The sequence below is a fragment of the Medicago sativa genome, chromosome 2 (assembly GCF_051527215.1).
Source record: "Medicago sativa cultivar Bolivia chromosome 2, Bolivia_mono, whole genome shotgun sequence".
In the NCBI taxonomy this organism is placed as follows: domain Eukaryota; kingdom Viridiplantae; phylum Streptophyta; class Magnoliopsida; order Fabales; family Fabaceae; genus Medicago; species Medicago sativa.
In genome coordinates, this window is record NC_140750.1 from 58,757,639 (window position 1) to 58,775,900 (window position 18,262).

At 32.5% G+C, this 18,262-nt stretch overlaps 2 protein-coding genes across 2 annotated transcripts; both read right to left on the bottom strand.

The window, feature by feature from the left end:
* Positions 1-1,470: 1,470 nt before the first annotated feature.
* LOC146949310 (Peptidase S24/S26A/S26B/S26C family protein) lies at positions 1,471-7,171 on the bottom strand. Its single transcript, XM_085745371.1, has 5 exons — positions 6,960-7,171; positions 6,651-6,872; positions 3,208-3,318; positions 2,633-2,687; positions 1,471-1,838 (listed from the first exon to the last, which is right to left on the bottom strand). Exons 1-4 carry the CDS (start codon positions 7,086-7,088, stop codon positions 2,649-2,651), a joined length of 501 nt encoding a protein of 166 aa, XP_085601497.1. The 5' UTR covers positions 7,089-7,171; the 3' UTR covers positions 1,471-1,838; positions 2,633-2,648.
* Positions 7,172-9,732: 2,561 nt separating this feature from the next.
* Positions 9,733-13,478, bottom strand: LOC146949311 (solanesyl diphosphate synthase 1, chloroplastic-like). Its single transcript, XM_085745372.1, has 6 exons — positions 13,121-13,478; positions 12,283-12,416; positions 11,696-11,823; positions 11,458-11,561; positions 10,881-11,008; positions 9,733-10,578 (listed from the first exon to the last, which is right to left on the bottom strand). Exons 1-6 carry the CDS (start codon positions 13,341-13,343, stop codon positions 10,030-10,032), a joined length of 1,266 nt encoding a protein of 421 aa, XP_085601498.1. The 5' UTR covers positions 13,344-13,478; the 3' UTR covers positions 9,733-10,029.
* Between the last annotated feature and the right edge of the window lie 4,784 nt (positions 13,479-18,262).

Sequence of the window (18,262 nt, forward strand, 5' to 3'; positions counted from 1 at the left end):
TTTATGGTTTGATTCATTTATCTTTATGTATATTCTTTATTTTTGGTTCAATATATACAAAATAATTTAAATTAATAAAAAATAGATAATTTATTTGATATTAGTCACACACAAAAATTATTTAACATAGTAGAAATGTATGTATATTTCGAAGTACCTTCACAAAATTTATGGATAATAAAAAAAGTATTTGATGCAGCTTAGAATTTTGCAGATGCCTATAGTAATGTTCTTCAACAACAAAACTTTTCTATCAAGAAAATGTATAATGTCTTAATAGGTGACTTTGCAAAAGTTAGTTGGAGGAAAGTTATTTGCATTAACCCTGCCTTTCAAAAAATGTTTGTTTGTTATTTGGTTAGTGATATATGCTACATTGTCAACTTGTGATAGGTTTAACAAAGTTGTTCTACATTGTGACCAATTTTGTATTATGTGTAAGAAGGATAACAAAACTCATTCTCACATTTTCTTCAATCATGAGTATTTTGATGTTGTTTGGCCAAGTATTTTGCAATGGAGTAACATAAACATTAATACTAGCAACCGACAGTAAGTGATGGAAAATGTTTAGAGACAGTACAACATGAGTATGCTCAACTGAGTAGATTGGTTGAGTGTGACTCAATATTTGATTTGGAAGGAGAAATATAGTAAAAGATTTCATAACTTGCATCAGTCCTTGCATGAGCTCTTTAGCCAAATCAGATTGATTATCTACATTAAAGGGTTGAGAAGCTAATGTTAAGTTTGTAAGGCTTATACTTTCTTCTATTGTTGAGCTTTGCTCGAGTTTGTTTGGTTATGTTTTCTTGTTGCCATGAAGTTTGTAATATATGTTTTGGACTTTTGATTAATATTGAGTCATGAAGAGATGACAAATGAAACTATGTTAGCCATGTTAGCATTTTTTAACAAAGATTGCTGTCGAGAACAAAAACTGGCGGTTTTATATTTCGCAGTGATAGAATAAAAAAAAAACTTTAAGAAAAAACATTATATGACCAAACATATATATAATCATTTGGCATATATTCAAGATTAATGGGAATATCATTTAACATATTGAATGGATTTTGGAGGAAACCTTTGACGGTGTTGGTGCGCGTTTAGTATCACAGTGAGTTGGACAAAATCATAACAGTACCATGCTTTTGTTGAAGCTACAAAGTATAGCTTTTGCAAAATCACATGCCAAATTCACCGCGTTACCAAACAAGGATAGTCCCTTCCCCACCCCCTAGTCCCATTCTCAAAAGCTAATCCTCTATAAAAATACAAATCATTTTAGCACAACATAACTACACTGTTTGTAGTGTTTTTAAACAAGAAAGCCTGTCAGATACATACAATCATTCTTAAATATTTAGTTCATGAGTTGGTCCTTGACAACCCTCATAGACTGAGTGTATATTTTCACAAAACAAATCAATAATTTCATACATAAAAACAAACAATCAACCTGACAAATGATGCAATAATGGATGAAGTACTTTGAATCTATGTCTACAATTCTCGGTTAAAATTCACAATGTAACAATAAAAAACAAAGAAAATCTACCTTTGCATATAAATTTCAAAAAAAATATCATGGGTAAAATGCATGTTTTGATTGGTTTCTAACCAATTGTTCTGCATATAAATGTGCAACTCTGTTCTTTTTCAAAGTTTATAGAGCAACACACAACACAGTGCTCAAGCAAACCCCAAAGAATGTATCCTTCATAGCAGCGAAAAGGAGCATGGTCCTTGAGGTGTTACCCTTGAAAACAGCCACATTCATGGAAACTCTGAAGCTCCATCCAAGTAGCATTTTAAGGGATGGCTGACCATAAACACTGTTCGATTAATTGGCAAACGAAAAAGATGTTAAAGAATTGAGTATCAACCCATAATAACACAGATAAAATCTTGAGAAATACTTAAAATTCAATTTATGTAAGGGAATCATTGCATATCTGCACTCATGCTTTCACTAATAATTATTGGTACCTGGACGATAAATTATTTCCAATATCGCATTGTAACATTGTAGGATGTTGAAATTTTTATTCATGTATCCATACCCTAAGGACTAGTTTGGTTTGAGACATTTCAATTTTCATTTATACTTTTAATTATAAAATAATTTCTCTTTTTAAATTTTTTAACAGAAACAGTGAAAACTATCTATTTTTGTATCAAAAACAAATCTTTGAAAACAAGAAATGGAGTAATAAGAAGCTGAATTTTTAAAATTTAAGATGAAAATATAAAATATTACACCCAACATGCCCGTATATTTTTTCAAGTAGCTGAGTCTGTAAACCTGAATTATATGAGAGACACAGTATCTACACAGAAGAAATGTTACAATTCAAAATGTGGCTAGATTATCACACCGTAGTATACAACAAGGTCTAGCAAAATCAAGGTGCTGTTTCATCTGGAGTTACAAACAACCATGATTCAATATTCAAATTTCATGCTTTGTAAATTACAGACAAAGGGGACATTGAAAGCAACGCTGTCCACAGATCTAATTGATTATTCGTCACGTTTTTGTAACTAATCTCATTCTCTATAACTTAAGGCATAAAGGAACACCTAGCAGGAGAAAAGCAGACATTACATATAATAGAAAGTAACGTACCTTCTTTAAAATATCTTCAATTATCTAACCGTCCAAAGCTACTGGGTGGCCAAACCTGATAGAAAAAAGTATTTGAAATATCTTTAACACTATAATCAATTAAAAAACAAATTTTCACTTGTCAAAAAGTGTGTAACAAATATGTAGATTTTTTGGTATCAACTAAAATTATAGAAGCATAGCATAATAAGATAAAAGTAACTAATCAGAAGGACCGCTTGTCAAATAAACACTAATCAGAAAATGATGTCCTCACTGCAATGATAGATGAAATTATTCTAGTATATGATATCTAGATCAGTAACAAAAATCTACAAATATAAAATCAGTAGATGATTGCACGTATACGTACAAGTCCAGAAAGAAAAATAGAAGCAGTCATGTACTAACAGAACAGTATCATTATAACCTTAGCTCGGTCGAAATTATTCAGGAAAACTAATATTGAACCACATGAAAGCATGTGAGAAATAAATTGCACTATAAACCTCTATCAAAATATTGGAGAGAAACCAAATGAACCAAAAAGAAACTATAAAAAATAAAAGAATATATATATTGGGCACGGCAGTTACCCGGAAAAACACTTTTCCTCTTATAAGACCATATGGAACAGGACCAAAATGACGTGAATCACGGGAAGCATAGACGTTATCTCCTTGAATCCAAACATGCCCCTTTGGCACCTAAGTTAAAAAAATTGATAAATAAAGCAATAAATCAAACGTATCAACATAAATTAAATAATAATATTAAAATTAATAAAACAAGAAAAATCAATGCAATGCAAAACATGTATTCCAAGCAAATGGGACACAGACAAGATAGTTGATTATCTTCTATCTTAAAATTTAATTAATTGAAGTGTTAAGACTCAACAATGCGAATTGGATCGCAATGATGCTTTGATATGTAGAATCAAGGATATCAGTAAAACTTAAGTAAATAAGTATAACACTCTGAAAACAAAATATCAATTATCTCAGCCAAAAATATAGAGAAATTTCAAGTAATATAACCAGAAATCATAAGCAAATAACATTGTTTACCACAACAGTTACAGTAAAAGAATGATGGATGACAAAGTGAGCAAAAGTCAGATAAATGCATTTTTCGTTCAAAATAACCTGCATAGCTCCTATATAGCACCTTATGAATTACCTAATTTGAAGAAACCTGGTAATGAAACTGTATTTTTTATTCCATATATGATATATATGAAGGACATAGAAAATTGCATCAAATCATTTTCTTAATTCTGCATATCCGTTCATTGAAAATATCACCAACACATATAAGTTATAACAGTTGAATTGGGATATAACACACAAGTAATAATCTTTTTATTGAATGCGTTAATCAACGGCTTCAATCTCATATGACCAAACAATTCTTAAACCTTCTTCCAGTTCCACTCACTATAATCCAACATGATAAATGTTAGGAACTAAGTAATTGAATTCAGAGGGAAGATCTATTTTATTGAAAGATTAGAAAGGAGAGAGGGAGAATAGGAGAAATCTCTCCCCAAAGAGTTTCCCCTTCTACCCCCCAAGAGTTTCCCCTTCTACAATAGAGTCACGCACGACTCTATTCACTAAGAATTTACAATACTCAATAATAATCCTCGCCTGTCCATGTGTGCTCCTATTTATACATGATACTTTCTAATAATCAAGTAACTAGTACTTTCTAATAATCAAGTAACTAGTTCCCCTTTATCCTATATCCTAACAATAAAACAAGCAAGAGGTACTTTCCAGAATAACACATTTGCATACTACAAATATGAAAGAAGAAGAAAAAAAATGCTGGAAAAAGTTCCAATACCCACAATAAGTGTTTAAAATAAAGGTCCACAACAACAATATAGATCGCAACATCATCGTTTTTGAAATTTGATTTTGCCGCAACTGTGATTACAGCTGCATTATCCATGTTTAATTGTTATTCTCTGTAATATCAAGAATCGCGACTGGAACCCTTACAACGACCAATGATTAAAAAGAGTTATGCTATATTTTACGAAAGGCTAACCAAAAGAAACATGAGAACAATGTTAAACATCCTTTTCATGTGTGTGTATTTCTCATTTGTTTTGGGACAAGTGTGTGTTATTTTCTTAAATAAACCAAAACTACTATAACTTCCCTCATTTACAGAAATCAGGCTGGGTAAGTGGTGTTAAAACGAGCCAATCAAAACGGTCGTGCATTTCTTGCTCAAAACGTTCCATAGTAATAAGCACTTTCCATTTGGCTCAAAATGTTCAGTAATAATTAGCATTTTCCATTTAAAGATTCTATTGATGCACCAAAAAGTCTCACATTACTTGGGAATTGAGGTTCAGGGTAGCTTAAAAACACCCACTCTCTTCAACCTGCGAGGTTGCATTTTAACTAAGGGTCTGTTTGGGAGATTGAAGGGAAGGGGAGGTGAGGGCTTTGGGGAGAGGGGTCTAGAGGAAAAGAACAAGAAATTTTCCAACATTTCTAAGTGAGTTTGTAGAGAATGGTAAATGAAAACTTATAATTAATATATTTTAAAAAATTTAAAAATATTATAACATAGATTGGGTTTGAAGAATTATATCTAAATCCTCCAAAACCCTCCTCTCCCATATTTCTCTATTCATTCCACTTCCTCCTTCCTTTTTCTCCAAGCCCTCCCCTCCCCTCCTAAACTCCCAAACAGACCCTGAAGACAAAAGTGTGATGGCCCCAAAAGGACAATATCTCATAAAAGCGGCACAACAGACTTGAGATAAAAACATTGACACTAGAAGGAGGGCTTGAACTTCGCACAAGGGCTGATACGGCCTAAGCTACACATGAGCGCTGACACGGCCTAAGCTATACACAGCAAATGGGGCTATTTTTCTAGTACTACACCAACAAATCACACATTGCTTAGGAATGGAGACTAAGGATAGCCTATAACCACCCACTATCCTCAACTCACTAAACACCTTTAAACTTATGACTAAAGGGCTTAGATAAGACCCTAAGCAGACAATACCTAATTAGTTTGTGCACCAGAGTTGAGGTCGGAACAAAAACTTGCTTATAATTACTTATCTAACATGACAACAATCAAGTAGCCACATTTTCACCACAATGTAGTATATCTAAAAAAAACAAAACATGAATCACAGAGAATTAATAAAACAGACAAAAAAAACGAGAAAACAAAGAACAAACCAGTAAGGGTAGTTTACAAACATTCACTCTCCTCAACCCATTGAGACACATTTTAACTAAAGACAAAAGTGTGATGGCCCCAAAACGAACAATATCTCAAAAAAGCGGCGTAGCAGAGTTGAGATCGAAATATTAACGCTAGGAGAGCCTAAGCCACGCAGGAAGGATGACACGTCCTAAGCCGTACAAAAGAGCCGATAAGCCCTTTAGCCTCGAATTGGCTTCCAGTAAACCAAAAAGTCTCACATTTCTTAAGAATTGATACCAAGACAAGTTTATAACCACTCGCTCTTCGCAACTCACAGAGTCCCCTTCTAACTAAAGACAAAAACCACAAGGACTTACATAAGACCTAAGCAGACATAACTAAGTGTATGTTTGTTTCCACTTCTAGAGGGGTCTGAAAGTGTAGAATTGATTCTAATTTCTAACATGTACGATTGATCGAGAAGAATTGATTTTGCCTCCAAAATTGATTCTACTTGAAGTCAGGATTTGTAGCTTTTGATTCTATAATTAATTTTTACACATAAATTTAAACTTGAACTCAGTTTTACACGATCATCCAAACAAAAATCATTTTACCTTCAACTCACCTTTAGTCGGAATCAACTCACTCAAAATCAATTCTTGTCATTGCATAACCAAACATACACTAAGTAGTGCAAATCCCATAATAGCTAATCTAACATGACAACAATCAAGTAGCCACATTTTCACAACAATGTACTAAAAAAAACAAAATCACAAAGAACTAATCAAACAAACACACAAAAAAAGTGAAAACAAAGAACAAACCATTAATTAAGCAAACACACCACAGCAATTCTGGAATCCTCAGAATTCAAAGGATCAAAATAAGTAACAGTATCTCCTTCCATAGCAACAACCCTTTTAGTCAAATTCCTATTAGGGTTCAAAGGTGACTTCACAAGAACCAAATCACCATGACCAACTTTCCCAATCCTAGGAGAAACATGCTCCACCAAAACAACGTCGCCGGCGATATTTAGGGTTGGGAGCATACTAGGTCCATACGCCTGCAAACAGAGGATTATTGCAATTGAGTTAAAAGGGTATACGAAAAACACGAAGATGAAGAAGAAAGATGAAAAATGGAAGCATACGTGTGTTGGTGAACAGAGGTAGTTGCTGGTGAAGTGAAGGTAACAGAGGAACTTTGCGATTATTGCTGAACGATCTAAGGCTTCTTTTGCAACGCTTTTCCATTGTGCGATGTAATTCATAAACGGCATTTTTCTCTTGTGAATGTCTGAGAGAGAAAGATTCTTTCTGAAGTAGAGGTGGAAATTGGCTTAACTAAACTAAGTTAGGCTTTGCAAAAAATTTACTTTGTAAACCCCGTTAAATGTTCATAAACCCTTCAAAAAATTTAAAAAATAAATAAATAAATAATATATATATATATATATATATATATATATATATATATATATATATATATATATATATATATATATATATATATCGGCTCGTAACTCTCGATCTTTCAGGTTCGGGAGTGATGACCCGATCTTCTATTTTTTATTTTATCAAGGATTGGGGTTAGGAACTTGAATGGTTTGAGGGTTAGGACCAGGTACGTTTTGCATATGGCTAAAACATAAATTAGAGCACCACTAATAATTATTTAACAACCACTCGTAAGTCATCAACAATACAAACACTCATAATTCAACAACAATGATTTTACAACTATACAGATAAAACGAACATTACGCAAATTGACAACATGTTTAACTAAACTCTAATGACACTTATGACACTTGCGGTTTGAACGGACACAGGGATATATCTTTCCCTCTTCAAATACCATGATCATAAACATGTGGCATACGTCAGAATCATCCTTAAGAATTTTTGGATAATGACAAATGGTACATTTGTCACTATCATCATTCATATCTATGTATGACACGTTAACTGCAATATGAGACATGGTTTTACTTTCACGAGCTTTATGAAAGAAATGTTTAGATTGTCTTTTCAACTTAGTCATCTTGACGGTGGAAGCTAAATACATCACCGCCAACTTTTTCAAAGACTCGAATTTGACATGAGCTTTGATTGAAGGCATACTTGATAGACGTAAATGAAACAGATATATTTAATAAGAACATCAAATGGCGAGAAATATTCATTTGCTCATAAAACGTAAAGACATATTTATATAAGTGTTAGTGAATTATTAACCGTAGCTGAACCACAAGAAATATTGGTAAGGTATGAACCACAAAAATGTTTCGGTGCACCATGGACTGCAAAAAAAAATGTTGAGATACTTATAAAATCATACGATATACATGACATATCATATCTAAAGAAATTGCTTCTTCGTCTCCCATGTTTTAGCTTCATCTTTTTTGTAATGTTTCCACTCCAAACATGTGGGAGGTAGAGGACACACGTCCTTCATAAAACATGAACAAAATGATTGGGGATTAATCCAATGCACATGATGTGCGAAGATGGATTGTGTGGCAGATGACCTCGAATTGGGAAAAAAATTTAGAAATTCCATTTTGAAGTTTTGTCAACTCAAGTACAACTTTATTATAGCAAGTTGCAATAATATGACCTATATCCAGATACACCAACCATTTCTTTTTCAGTGCAATTTCACTCTTTATCTTTGGAGGGTATAGACCATCTCTGATATACTTAAAACATGTGTTGGAGCCAAAATGGACATACAATCACTCTTACACGGATTTAGCTCTCTAAGCAATGCTAGACAAATTAAATGGTGAATATCTTCATCGTGACCAAGATGTTCAACTATAACCACGTGGAATCCACAATTATCATCATATTTGACATCCACAATTTTTTCCACCTCATCGACGAAATTCTCAACATCTCTAAAGGAATTAGGGTTTGAGTATCCTAGATTGCCTAAGGTGCTCAGATTACCCATTCTCACAAGGATAAATGGCAAGAAAACAGTGAAAATAAAACAAAGATTAAAGGGGATGCCTTTAAGAAACCTGAGATCGTTCGTCAAGTAGAGGTTGGCGAACGTTCTAAACCCATGACCGGCAAGTTGTCATAAGCCAAAAGAAGAACGAAAATGCACAACAAAGGAAACTCACAACAACAAGGAGTCGAAAAGAACTCAAAGAGGGACGACTCTCGCTTTATAAGTTCTGTTTGAAAAAGAATCGAGGGCTTAAATCATTTGATATACATAAAGAACAATCCAACATCTAAGAACTTTCCTCGAAAGTGTAACCTCTCTTGAGTGGTCTAGGCGCTTCACCTCCATCTTATGCGAACGTGGGACACACATCAACATTCGGCAGAAGAAGCTAAAACTGCGTGAGTGATTGAAAAAAATCATTTTTAGCCTCAAAATGAAAAGCTATTCCTGATAGTTTTTTCAAAATCTAGTTTTTTTTTTTTCCAAATACAAGGAACTCAAGTGTAAGAGTTTCAAAAAATGATTTTTATGATAGTAAACAAACAAAAATAGCTTTAGATTTTTTTTAAAAAAATCTAAAAAAACAAAAATCTAGATTCTTTTAACCAAAATCTATATATATTTTTTTTAAAGTTGAAACAAACACAACCCTGAATTTCGTCAAGTTATTTGAATCATGTACACTTACCATATCTAATTGTACACTTGAATAACATTGTTAAATAGTAAAAGATAAATTTTTTACTAATAAGGTGTGAGTTATCATCATAATTATTTAGGGTCTAAAATCTACCAATTGTTTGATTCCAACAAACATACTGCTTTTTGCTTTTTTCAAAAGACAAGATTAATCTAATTATTGCCATGCTATTTTAAACACGTCTTTCAGCCTTAAGGAATGACATTTGTAACTATAGAAAATATGAAAATCTCTTCCTAGTAGTAAGCGTACAAGAAAATCAGAAAAATAATAATCATTATTATTTTTTCATTTTAAATTTTGTATTCCCTTACAACCAGATCCAAGAAAATAAAATGGGGAAAAGAATATACTGATACATGTATAAGATCATAAATACAATAATGGAATATATTATGTTACTTGTTCTTGATCCTTCAATGTCTATACACTGGTACCCCAAAAAGTAGCACAAAGGGAAGGTGTTGATGGATTTGTTGGAAAATCTTGAAATGACAAGTTCAAATAATCATTGTATTATTCTTGATTTTCTTAATGTGTCTCATCATGCACAAACTTATGCAATCCTTTGAAGATTATATGTCACCATGTCCTCGAGAGCTAATCGATACACACTTGGAGGAAGACATTGAAGACTTTGAATAGCAAGATCAGCTTTCTCTTTTGCCAACTCTTGTGCTCTTTCGATTCCCCCACAACTCTTCACCAGCTTGATTGCTTCGTCAAGAGAACCAATCTCGCTAAATTCAGACTCAATGATATCCCTCAACTTTGGTTCTTTTTCCAACGCGAAAATTACAGGAGCGGTGAGGTTACCTTTGGCGAGGTCCGTGCCTGCAGGCTTTCCAAGTTGCTCTGCCGATTGTGTGAAATCCAATATGTCATCGACAACTTGGAAGGAGAGACCGAGATTCTTCCCGTATTCGAACATTTTCTCGGTCATGCTGCTGTCAGAACCGCTGAAAACTGCAGCTCCTTTTACACTGGCAGCGATCAAGGAGGCTGTCTTAAAATAACTCTTGATTAGATACTCGTCGAGCTGAACATCACAGTCAAACAAGCTAGAAGCTTGCTTTATTTCTCCACTAGCAAAATCTTTAATCACCTGTCACACACCAAAAGTTTTGCAAAAATAAAAACAATGTTTAGAAAATGAAATAATGCATCTTTTCATACACTATGCTAAGCACTTCCGAAAAAATTGATTTTTTCATTAGACCAAAGTAACCCTGCGCGCAAGTGTGGAGCCCAATCCCTTGAAATAATTGATATCCATGTAAGGGGTTGACCTATCCTAACATATGTTCTTTCATATTCACCGGCCAGGGTTGAATCTTGGAATGATGATTTTGAAGATGCAAGTGACTGATAAGGATATTTTCAAAGCTGTATAATGATGGAACTCACCTGGCTGATAAGTTTAATGACTTCAATGTTTTCAAGGTTGGCGAGATACCATGATGATTGTGCAAACATGAAGTCTCCAGCCAGCACTGCCACTCTTGTTCCAATCATTTGATGAACAGTTTCCTTCCCTATTAATTCAAAGCAAGTTAGCAAACCAAATCTAGTTCGAATAGAGGAAAACGGACACCAGCAAAGTAGATGGAAAAGAAAAAACAAGGAAATCAAATGTCATAGTTTGGAAACTCGAAGCCTTTTATGAATGTATATACCAATTTGTCAATCTTCAGAAGGTGATACATAGCAGATGTAGCTTTGGACTTGTACTTAACACCGACATGAAATGACTCATACAACGAGCAATAATGTTCCATTTCAGATTATAACAAAGTTTCAGGCCATGTGCTTGAGGTGTAAAGGAAAGTATTGATCAAATAAATTATAACATGGTTGTCCAAGATTAAAATCAAAACAACCGTAAAGTATGAGAAAAATGGCTTTCGGGTATGCAGTATGCACATTGCTGAAAAATAAAGTGATGTCAAAAATATTAAACAGGCATTTCTAAACACTAGCTTACCTCTTCTTAGGTCACTCTCATCTAACACATCATCATGTATCAAACTTGCAGTATGAATCATTTCAACTATCTCAGCTAAACGTCGATGCTTTACAGTAAGATCCCTGCAATCATTCATTTCAAGATGAAGCTTTCAATTTTTTTGTTGCCATATACATAGAATTTCAGGACAAGCAAATGACTTCTCTTTGTGTGTGTGCCGCATGTGAGAGAGAAAAAGAGAGATTTGTATACTTACTCAAGGCCATGTAGCTCTGCGGTCGCCCTTGACACCAAGAACACAAGAGCCGGTCTCATCCTCTTCCCACCAGCACTAAAGATCTGCTCAGCTGCAGATATTAAAACTGGATTTTCTGCACCTACAATCTATCAAGAGCATCCTCATCAGTTAAACTAACATATAGGCAACAAAAATCTAATCATTACTGTTTGCAGTGTAAGAAAAGCTGAGAAGCAAGAAGGCTCAACAGGCAATAAGAATTTATTGTCAAATAGCAGCTATAGCGCCATAGCATAGCAGAATTTGAAAAAATCGATATTGTTTTGTGATATACAATTTAGTACATGTGTTGTCAAATAGCCGCTATTGCGGTACTATAGCGCTATAGTGTAGCGGAATTCAAAAATGGATAATTAAAAGAACAATAAGCAAAGAATGTCCTGTTTAAAATCAATGAACAATGCATATCATCCACATTTTTCTGGTATGCTGAAATCAATAGAACAACAGATATACTCAAACAGACAAGACAAGACACAATTATAAGCAAGTAAGCCAGATAGTAAAAAACAGCACACAACATGAATATAGAAAGCAATACTTACAGACTGAAGATTTTTATTGAGTGTTTGAAGATCATCGGAGACTACTTCAAACAACCTATTCGGTGAAATAGGGGTTGCTGGATAACTCTTCAAGTTCAATCCTTTTGCAAGGTCTTTGATTGCTTGAGTTCCACCTATTCAAAAACCAAACCAAATCTTTCAATGCCAAAGTTCTACTTCTAAAATCAATATCAACATATATTCATTCGTTCACTATAAAACACTGACACAAATACACATACCGCGGTGACACACTTACATGTCCAGACCAATACTAATTTGAAAAAGAAAAAAAATGAAATGATTGAATGTTACATGTGTTTGGTGTTCGACAATATCTGTCAATTCTAATACTGTTGGACACCAGACACACTTTCCATCAGAAGTATCAGTATTACATAGTACATGCAAAATGAAATGATTGAATGTACATATGTCTGACGTTCGACAATATCTGACAATTCTAATATTGTCGGACACCAGACACACTTTCCATCAGAAGTATCAGAACCACATAGTACATACAAAATGAAATGATTGAATGTTACATGTGTCTGGTGTTCGACAGAACAATTCTGATACTGTCAGACACCAACACCAGACACGCTTTCCATCAGAAGTATCAGTACTACATAGTACATACAAAATGAAATGACTGAATGAAACATGTGTATGGAGTTCGCCGGTATCAGATAATTCTGATACTGACGAACACCAGACACACTTTCAATAAGATACTACGTAGTACAGACAAAATCATTCATGCAAACTAGTAACATGAAGTAACTCCACAACACACTTCAAATTATTAAAAAAATAAAATAAAATATCACTGTACCATTCAAAGTAGGCTCTGCAGTATCCATAGAAGAAACACGATATTGATGAGTATTCCTCTTCTTACAACAAACCAATTTACGAGCTCCATTTCCACACCCTTTAGAATTCACCTTAGCATAATTCTTAACTTCATGCCTATGAAAAGAAGCATTGGAAGAACAGCCACAAGATACCAAGTTTTTACCAAAAAAATCAATGCTTTTGCTAGTGACAGACATCATTCAAGAAGACAATTCACAAAACCCAGATGGAAAATGAAGAAGCAAGTTAAGAGGGTGGGGTTTAAATAGCAACCATTGAAGGAAGAAGTGTGAAGAAGGGGGTGTTATGGAAAATGGAAGAAGAGAAGAGTACACAGAAAAAAAGGGTTCTTTTTATGGGTCACGAGTTTTGGTGAAGTGGAACAAGTTAAGTGAGTGGATCCTAAGAAACCACATGGGACTTGTCTTGTTGGTTTCTTATCGGTCGGAGAGAGAAATTTGTGATGACAAAAAAATATGTGATTCATACTTCTTCCTTCTATAATTTCATTTTTTAGGATAATATATGAAATCAACCTCAAATTACATATTATAATAATAATGTGTATATATTAATCAATTAATAAAATCACTTAAAAAAAACTTATGAGATGGTAAGAGATTTTTGAGCTCGATTCTAGACGTTTTGAATTTTGATTTTTGACTTCAACTTTGAAGATGCAGCATTGTTAAATATTTTAAGAGAATTTTATCATTTATCGTGGTTTTACTCGATTCAATGTATTAGTCTCAATAATTTCACGCAGTCAAATATATATTGAATGCCGTTCAAAAATAGTTTCACGCAGTCAAATATATATTGATTGCCGTTCAAAAAAAAGTCTATATATTGATTAATTACTTTTTAAAATAATATGAATAAAAATAATTTTTAAATTTTTTTACAATTTTTTAATTGTTATATTGATTAATTACTTTTTAAAATAATATGAATAAAAATAATTTTAAAAGTTTTTTACAATTTTTCAATTGTTTTGAAGTTACCTCTAACGGGAATGGAAACTTGAAAATTATGGTTTTAGACAATTTTAATTTTTTTTTTATTCTAAAAAATGAGGGTGTCTCTATGATTATGAAAATAGATAGAAATAATTTTTTTGTTAATGAACGGTATTAGAGATAACCATGAGATTAGGTACATTTTTATTGAAGATTGAAGATATTTGTTTTCATGAAAAGATAGAGGAGTGTAAGAGGGAGAACGGAAAGTGGAAGGAAGATGTGAATTTTACATTTTTGATACGTTGATGGAAATTGATAAAGTAGATACAGACACACGATATTTACGTTAAAATTAATTGTAGGAATGGCGGAAAGTGGAAAGAAAATGTGATTTTTGCGTCTTTGGTACGTAAGTAGAACTTGATAAAATAGATATAGACACACGAGATACACGCTAACGTTAATTCTATGAATGATGGAAACTTGATGGAAAATGTGATTTTCGCGTCATTGGTACGTAAGTGGAAATTGATAAAATAGATATAGACAAGCGAGATTCACGCTAAAATTAATTCTATGAATGACAGAAACTTGAAGGAAAATGTGATTTTCGCGTCTTTGGTACGTAAGTGGAAATTGATAAAATAAATATAGACACACGAGATTCACGCTAAAGTTAATTCTATGAATGGCTGAAACTTGAAGAAAAATGTGATTTTCGCGTCTTTGGTACGTAAGTGGAAATTGATAAAATAGATAAAGACACGCGAGATTCACGCTAAAGTTAATTAAGTTAATTTTATGAATGTCAGAAAGTGGAACGAAAATGTGATTTTTGCGTCTTTAGTACGTCAATGGAAATTGGTAAAGTAGACTGACACACGAGACTTACCCTAAAAATGTTTCTCGACTAAAGAAAATAAGAAAAACAATATTTGTTAGATTAAAGTTGTTGAAAAAGGGGAGAAAATTGCTATTTACTTTGAGTGTTTGATACATTTTGGATTAAATGAAGAATGAAAACGTGATCTTCACCCGTTGTACATATTTGGAAATTGGAAAAATAGATATTGACACATAAGACTCGGGTTCACATATATATATATATATATATATATATATATATATATATATATATATATATATATATATATATATATTGATGACAATTTATTCATCAATAAGAAGAATGTTTTCTAATTTCTATCAAGATATTTATATCAACAATTTTAATTAATTTTAAAGTAAAATGTTTTGAATACAACTTTCATTCCTATATATATTATTATGGGAAGAAAAGTATAATTCTATTATTATGAAAATATATAAAACTTAATTAATTACAGAAGGATGGAAATTTGCTCCAAAAAAGAAAAAAAAAAGCAAGGATGGAAATAAGCAAGACATGATTATTTAGTTATTAATTAAAGTTCCTATAGAGTATTTAGTGGATTAGACCATAAAGCTTCAATGAGTCCTCTATAAATGGTCGATAAGATTGGGTTCCTTAGACTATGCGATCTTTACGTCAACTATTTAGTTTAAAAGTAGATGTTTACTTCAACTTAAAACATGAGGAAAACAAAATCTAAAAGTTGAAAATTGCTACTAAAACTAAAAGTTTAAAAGAGTGTTACAGTTTTCTCTAAAAAAAAAAAAAGTGTTAGAGCTCTCTCAAAAAAAATTCTTTTAACATCTTGTTAATATACTTTTTTTATTAGGTGAAAATCCCTCATCATTTTAAACATTGATCAATCATAAAGTAGTAGAAATTACATTAATTTCACTCAAGAATTGATTGTATATTAAAAATAAAGTGTTAAAATGAATTTCATTAGCATTTTAATTATTTTTCGGTTTGATCATGTGCACAAACAAGAACCAGAAAGAACAAACGACAAACAAAAGTATACTAAAGTGAATGTACCTTTGAAAAAACACACAAATTTGAGTTTAATGAGCCCGCCACGTTTCCGTCTCTGGTGATGCATGATATACTTTGAAATTGTGATTATGTTCCTTCAAAATTAATGTACTTTTTTTTTTCTTTCTATCAAATGCTTTTGATTTAATGACTAAAAAAATCATCTTTTAAAATAAATAAACAAAAAAATTTAAGTTTGAATCCCAATCACTGCATATTGCAATGAATTATATTCATCATATAAAATTGATAAAACAATCTTCATTATATTCAATATTATTATTCTCTTTTTTTTTTTCGGGATTATTCTTATAATACATATCATTCTTTAAAGGAATTCTAAACTCAATTCTAAATTTATGTTTATATTTACATCATAATAAAAAAGACTTCAAAACTAAGTATGAAAGCTATAGGAATTTTATTCCACCGAAAAAAAAAAGACTTCAAAGCTAGGTATTAAAGCTATAGGAATTTTTCTGACCCTATTGAGGTTATCGGATACAACTTGTCCAAACTTTCCAAAAACAAAACAATTTTTTTCACAAAAAATAAAAATAATTTTTTTTCTTTTCTTTTTTAGAGGGAAAAATAATTTTTTTTCTCAAGATTAAAGTTTGTATTTTGACCGCTCAAATTTGTTATTTATTAATTAAGATAATAATAGGTCCCGTAAGTGTAGCTCAGTTGGTAGTTATATATTTGCATGGGGTGGGGTTCGAATCATATGGGCACTTAGGTGTCCATAGGGTATTGGGAAGGGTACTAAAGTTGTTGCCCACGAGGAAACGAACTCGGGTACGGGCATTTTTTTACAAACACGGATATTGGGATGTGTATTATATACCTATCGGGTACCCATTGCCATCCCTAGGTTCGAACCACGATTCTCCACTTTTCCACACTTTAAAAAAGTGTGTGATCAAGCCACTAGACTATTGAACCAAAATAAAAAAAAAATTAAGATAATAATAGTTTACTAAAGAACTTCCTTCAAAAATATAGTTTACTAAAGAACAAAAATAAATTAACTCCATCATTTAAAAAAAACGAAAATAAATTAACTCCCCTAAAAAAACAAAAATAAATTCACGGTTTGAATGGGGTAAACGGTCTCAATCCAATAATACTGTTTGTCCAAAATGACATTTCGCGGCGCCGGTATAAAGTTGTAAGGATAATATAGGATATCCGATCGATACAATGAGATATTTAATTTATCTTTTCTTTTCCATATCTATCCTCAAACTCTTCACTACTTGGTCCAAACCATGAAATGAGAAAGGGCCAACTGGATTTGTGTCATCCATTTGTTAGTCTACATTTTATCTATTATATACTCATTCCAGTCACTATTATAAGCAAAAAAAACTATTTTTTAGATTCATTGAATGAGTGATGTATGTAGTCATTAATATAGACCACATACATCATTTATTCAATGAACCTAAAAAGTATTATTTTGCTTATAATAGTGACCATATAGAGTATTTGACAGCAAAAAGAAGGTTCAAAGCTGTAAAATTCTTTAAGTTCATGATTGAAATTGCTGAGCTCGACAGATACTGAAAGTTTTCGACGGAAGCCACAGTTCAACAGACTTTGGAAGTTTTCAACGTAAAGATGGAAACTGACAAGCAGTTGATTTAGAAAAGAAGTTGGTTTCAAGTGGTTTTCAAGTGTCCAGATACATGGAAGGCATGCAGTTCTCGACGAAGACATGCAATTTTAGCAGTTTAGGTTGTGCAGTTATTTTCTATATGTATATATAGTAGCTTTTCATAAGAAAAATGGGTCGCAAATCACTTATAGAATTCCAGCACTCGAAGTACCAGCGTTCAGAGAAAAGAGTCATACACAATGTATGTAATCTGATTTGTCGAACCACGTTAACACTAATGCAATGCAATTTACCTTTTCTTTAAGTTTCTGCGTTTAAATTGTAAAGTCTTTTACTTGTGTTTTCTTTACTTGTCTCTATCAAAAGGCAGGTATCTTCATACATAAAAACAGTTTTCTTCATCTTGTTCTTAAAGCAACCTATGAATATGATGAACATTCATGCATTTTTTGGAAAAAGATTGCACAACAAGTCCTAGGATTTTTGGTTTGATCCTACTTGTAGTAACCAAAACCAGCCCTATTGTTTACCAAAAACACCGGTAAACAAATTGGCACGCCCAGTGGAACCCTGTTTATGCAATTTTTCGGAAGAAACTTCCATAACTTTCAA

Excerpts from the sequence above, each read along its gene's own strand:
- LOC146949310 (XM_085745371.1), bottom strand. The coding sequence starts at position 7,088 with ATGCCGTTTATGAATTACATCGCACAATGGAAAAGCGTTGCAAAAGAA. Across the intron at positions 6,873-6,959 it reads ACCTCTGTTCACCAACACAC|GCGTATGGACCTAGTATGCT; the intron begins GTATGCTTCCAT and ends CTCTGTTTGCAG. Across the intron at positions 3,319-6,650 it reads AGGATTCCAGAATTGCTGTG|GTGCCAAAGGGGCATGTTTG; the intron begins GTGTGTTTGCTT and ends TTTTTAACTTAG.
- LOC146949311 (XM_085745372.1), bottom strand. The coding sequence starts at position 13,343 with ATGATGTCTGTCACTAGCAAAAGCATTGATTTTTTTGGTAAAAACTTG. Across the intron at positions 11,824-12,282 it reads TCAATAAAAATCTTCAGTCT|ATTGTAGGTGCAGAAAATCC; the intron begins GTAAGTATTGCT and ends TGCTCTTGATAG. Across the intron at positions 11,562-11,695 it reads GCAGAGCTACATGGCCTTGA|GGATCTTACTGTAAAGCATC; the intron begins GTAAGTATACAA and ends GAATGATTGCAG.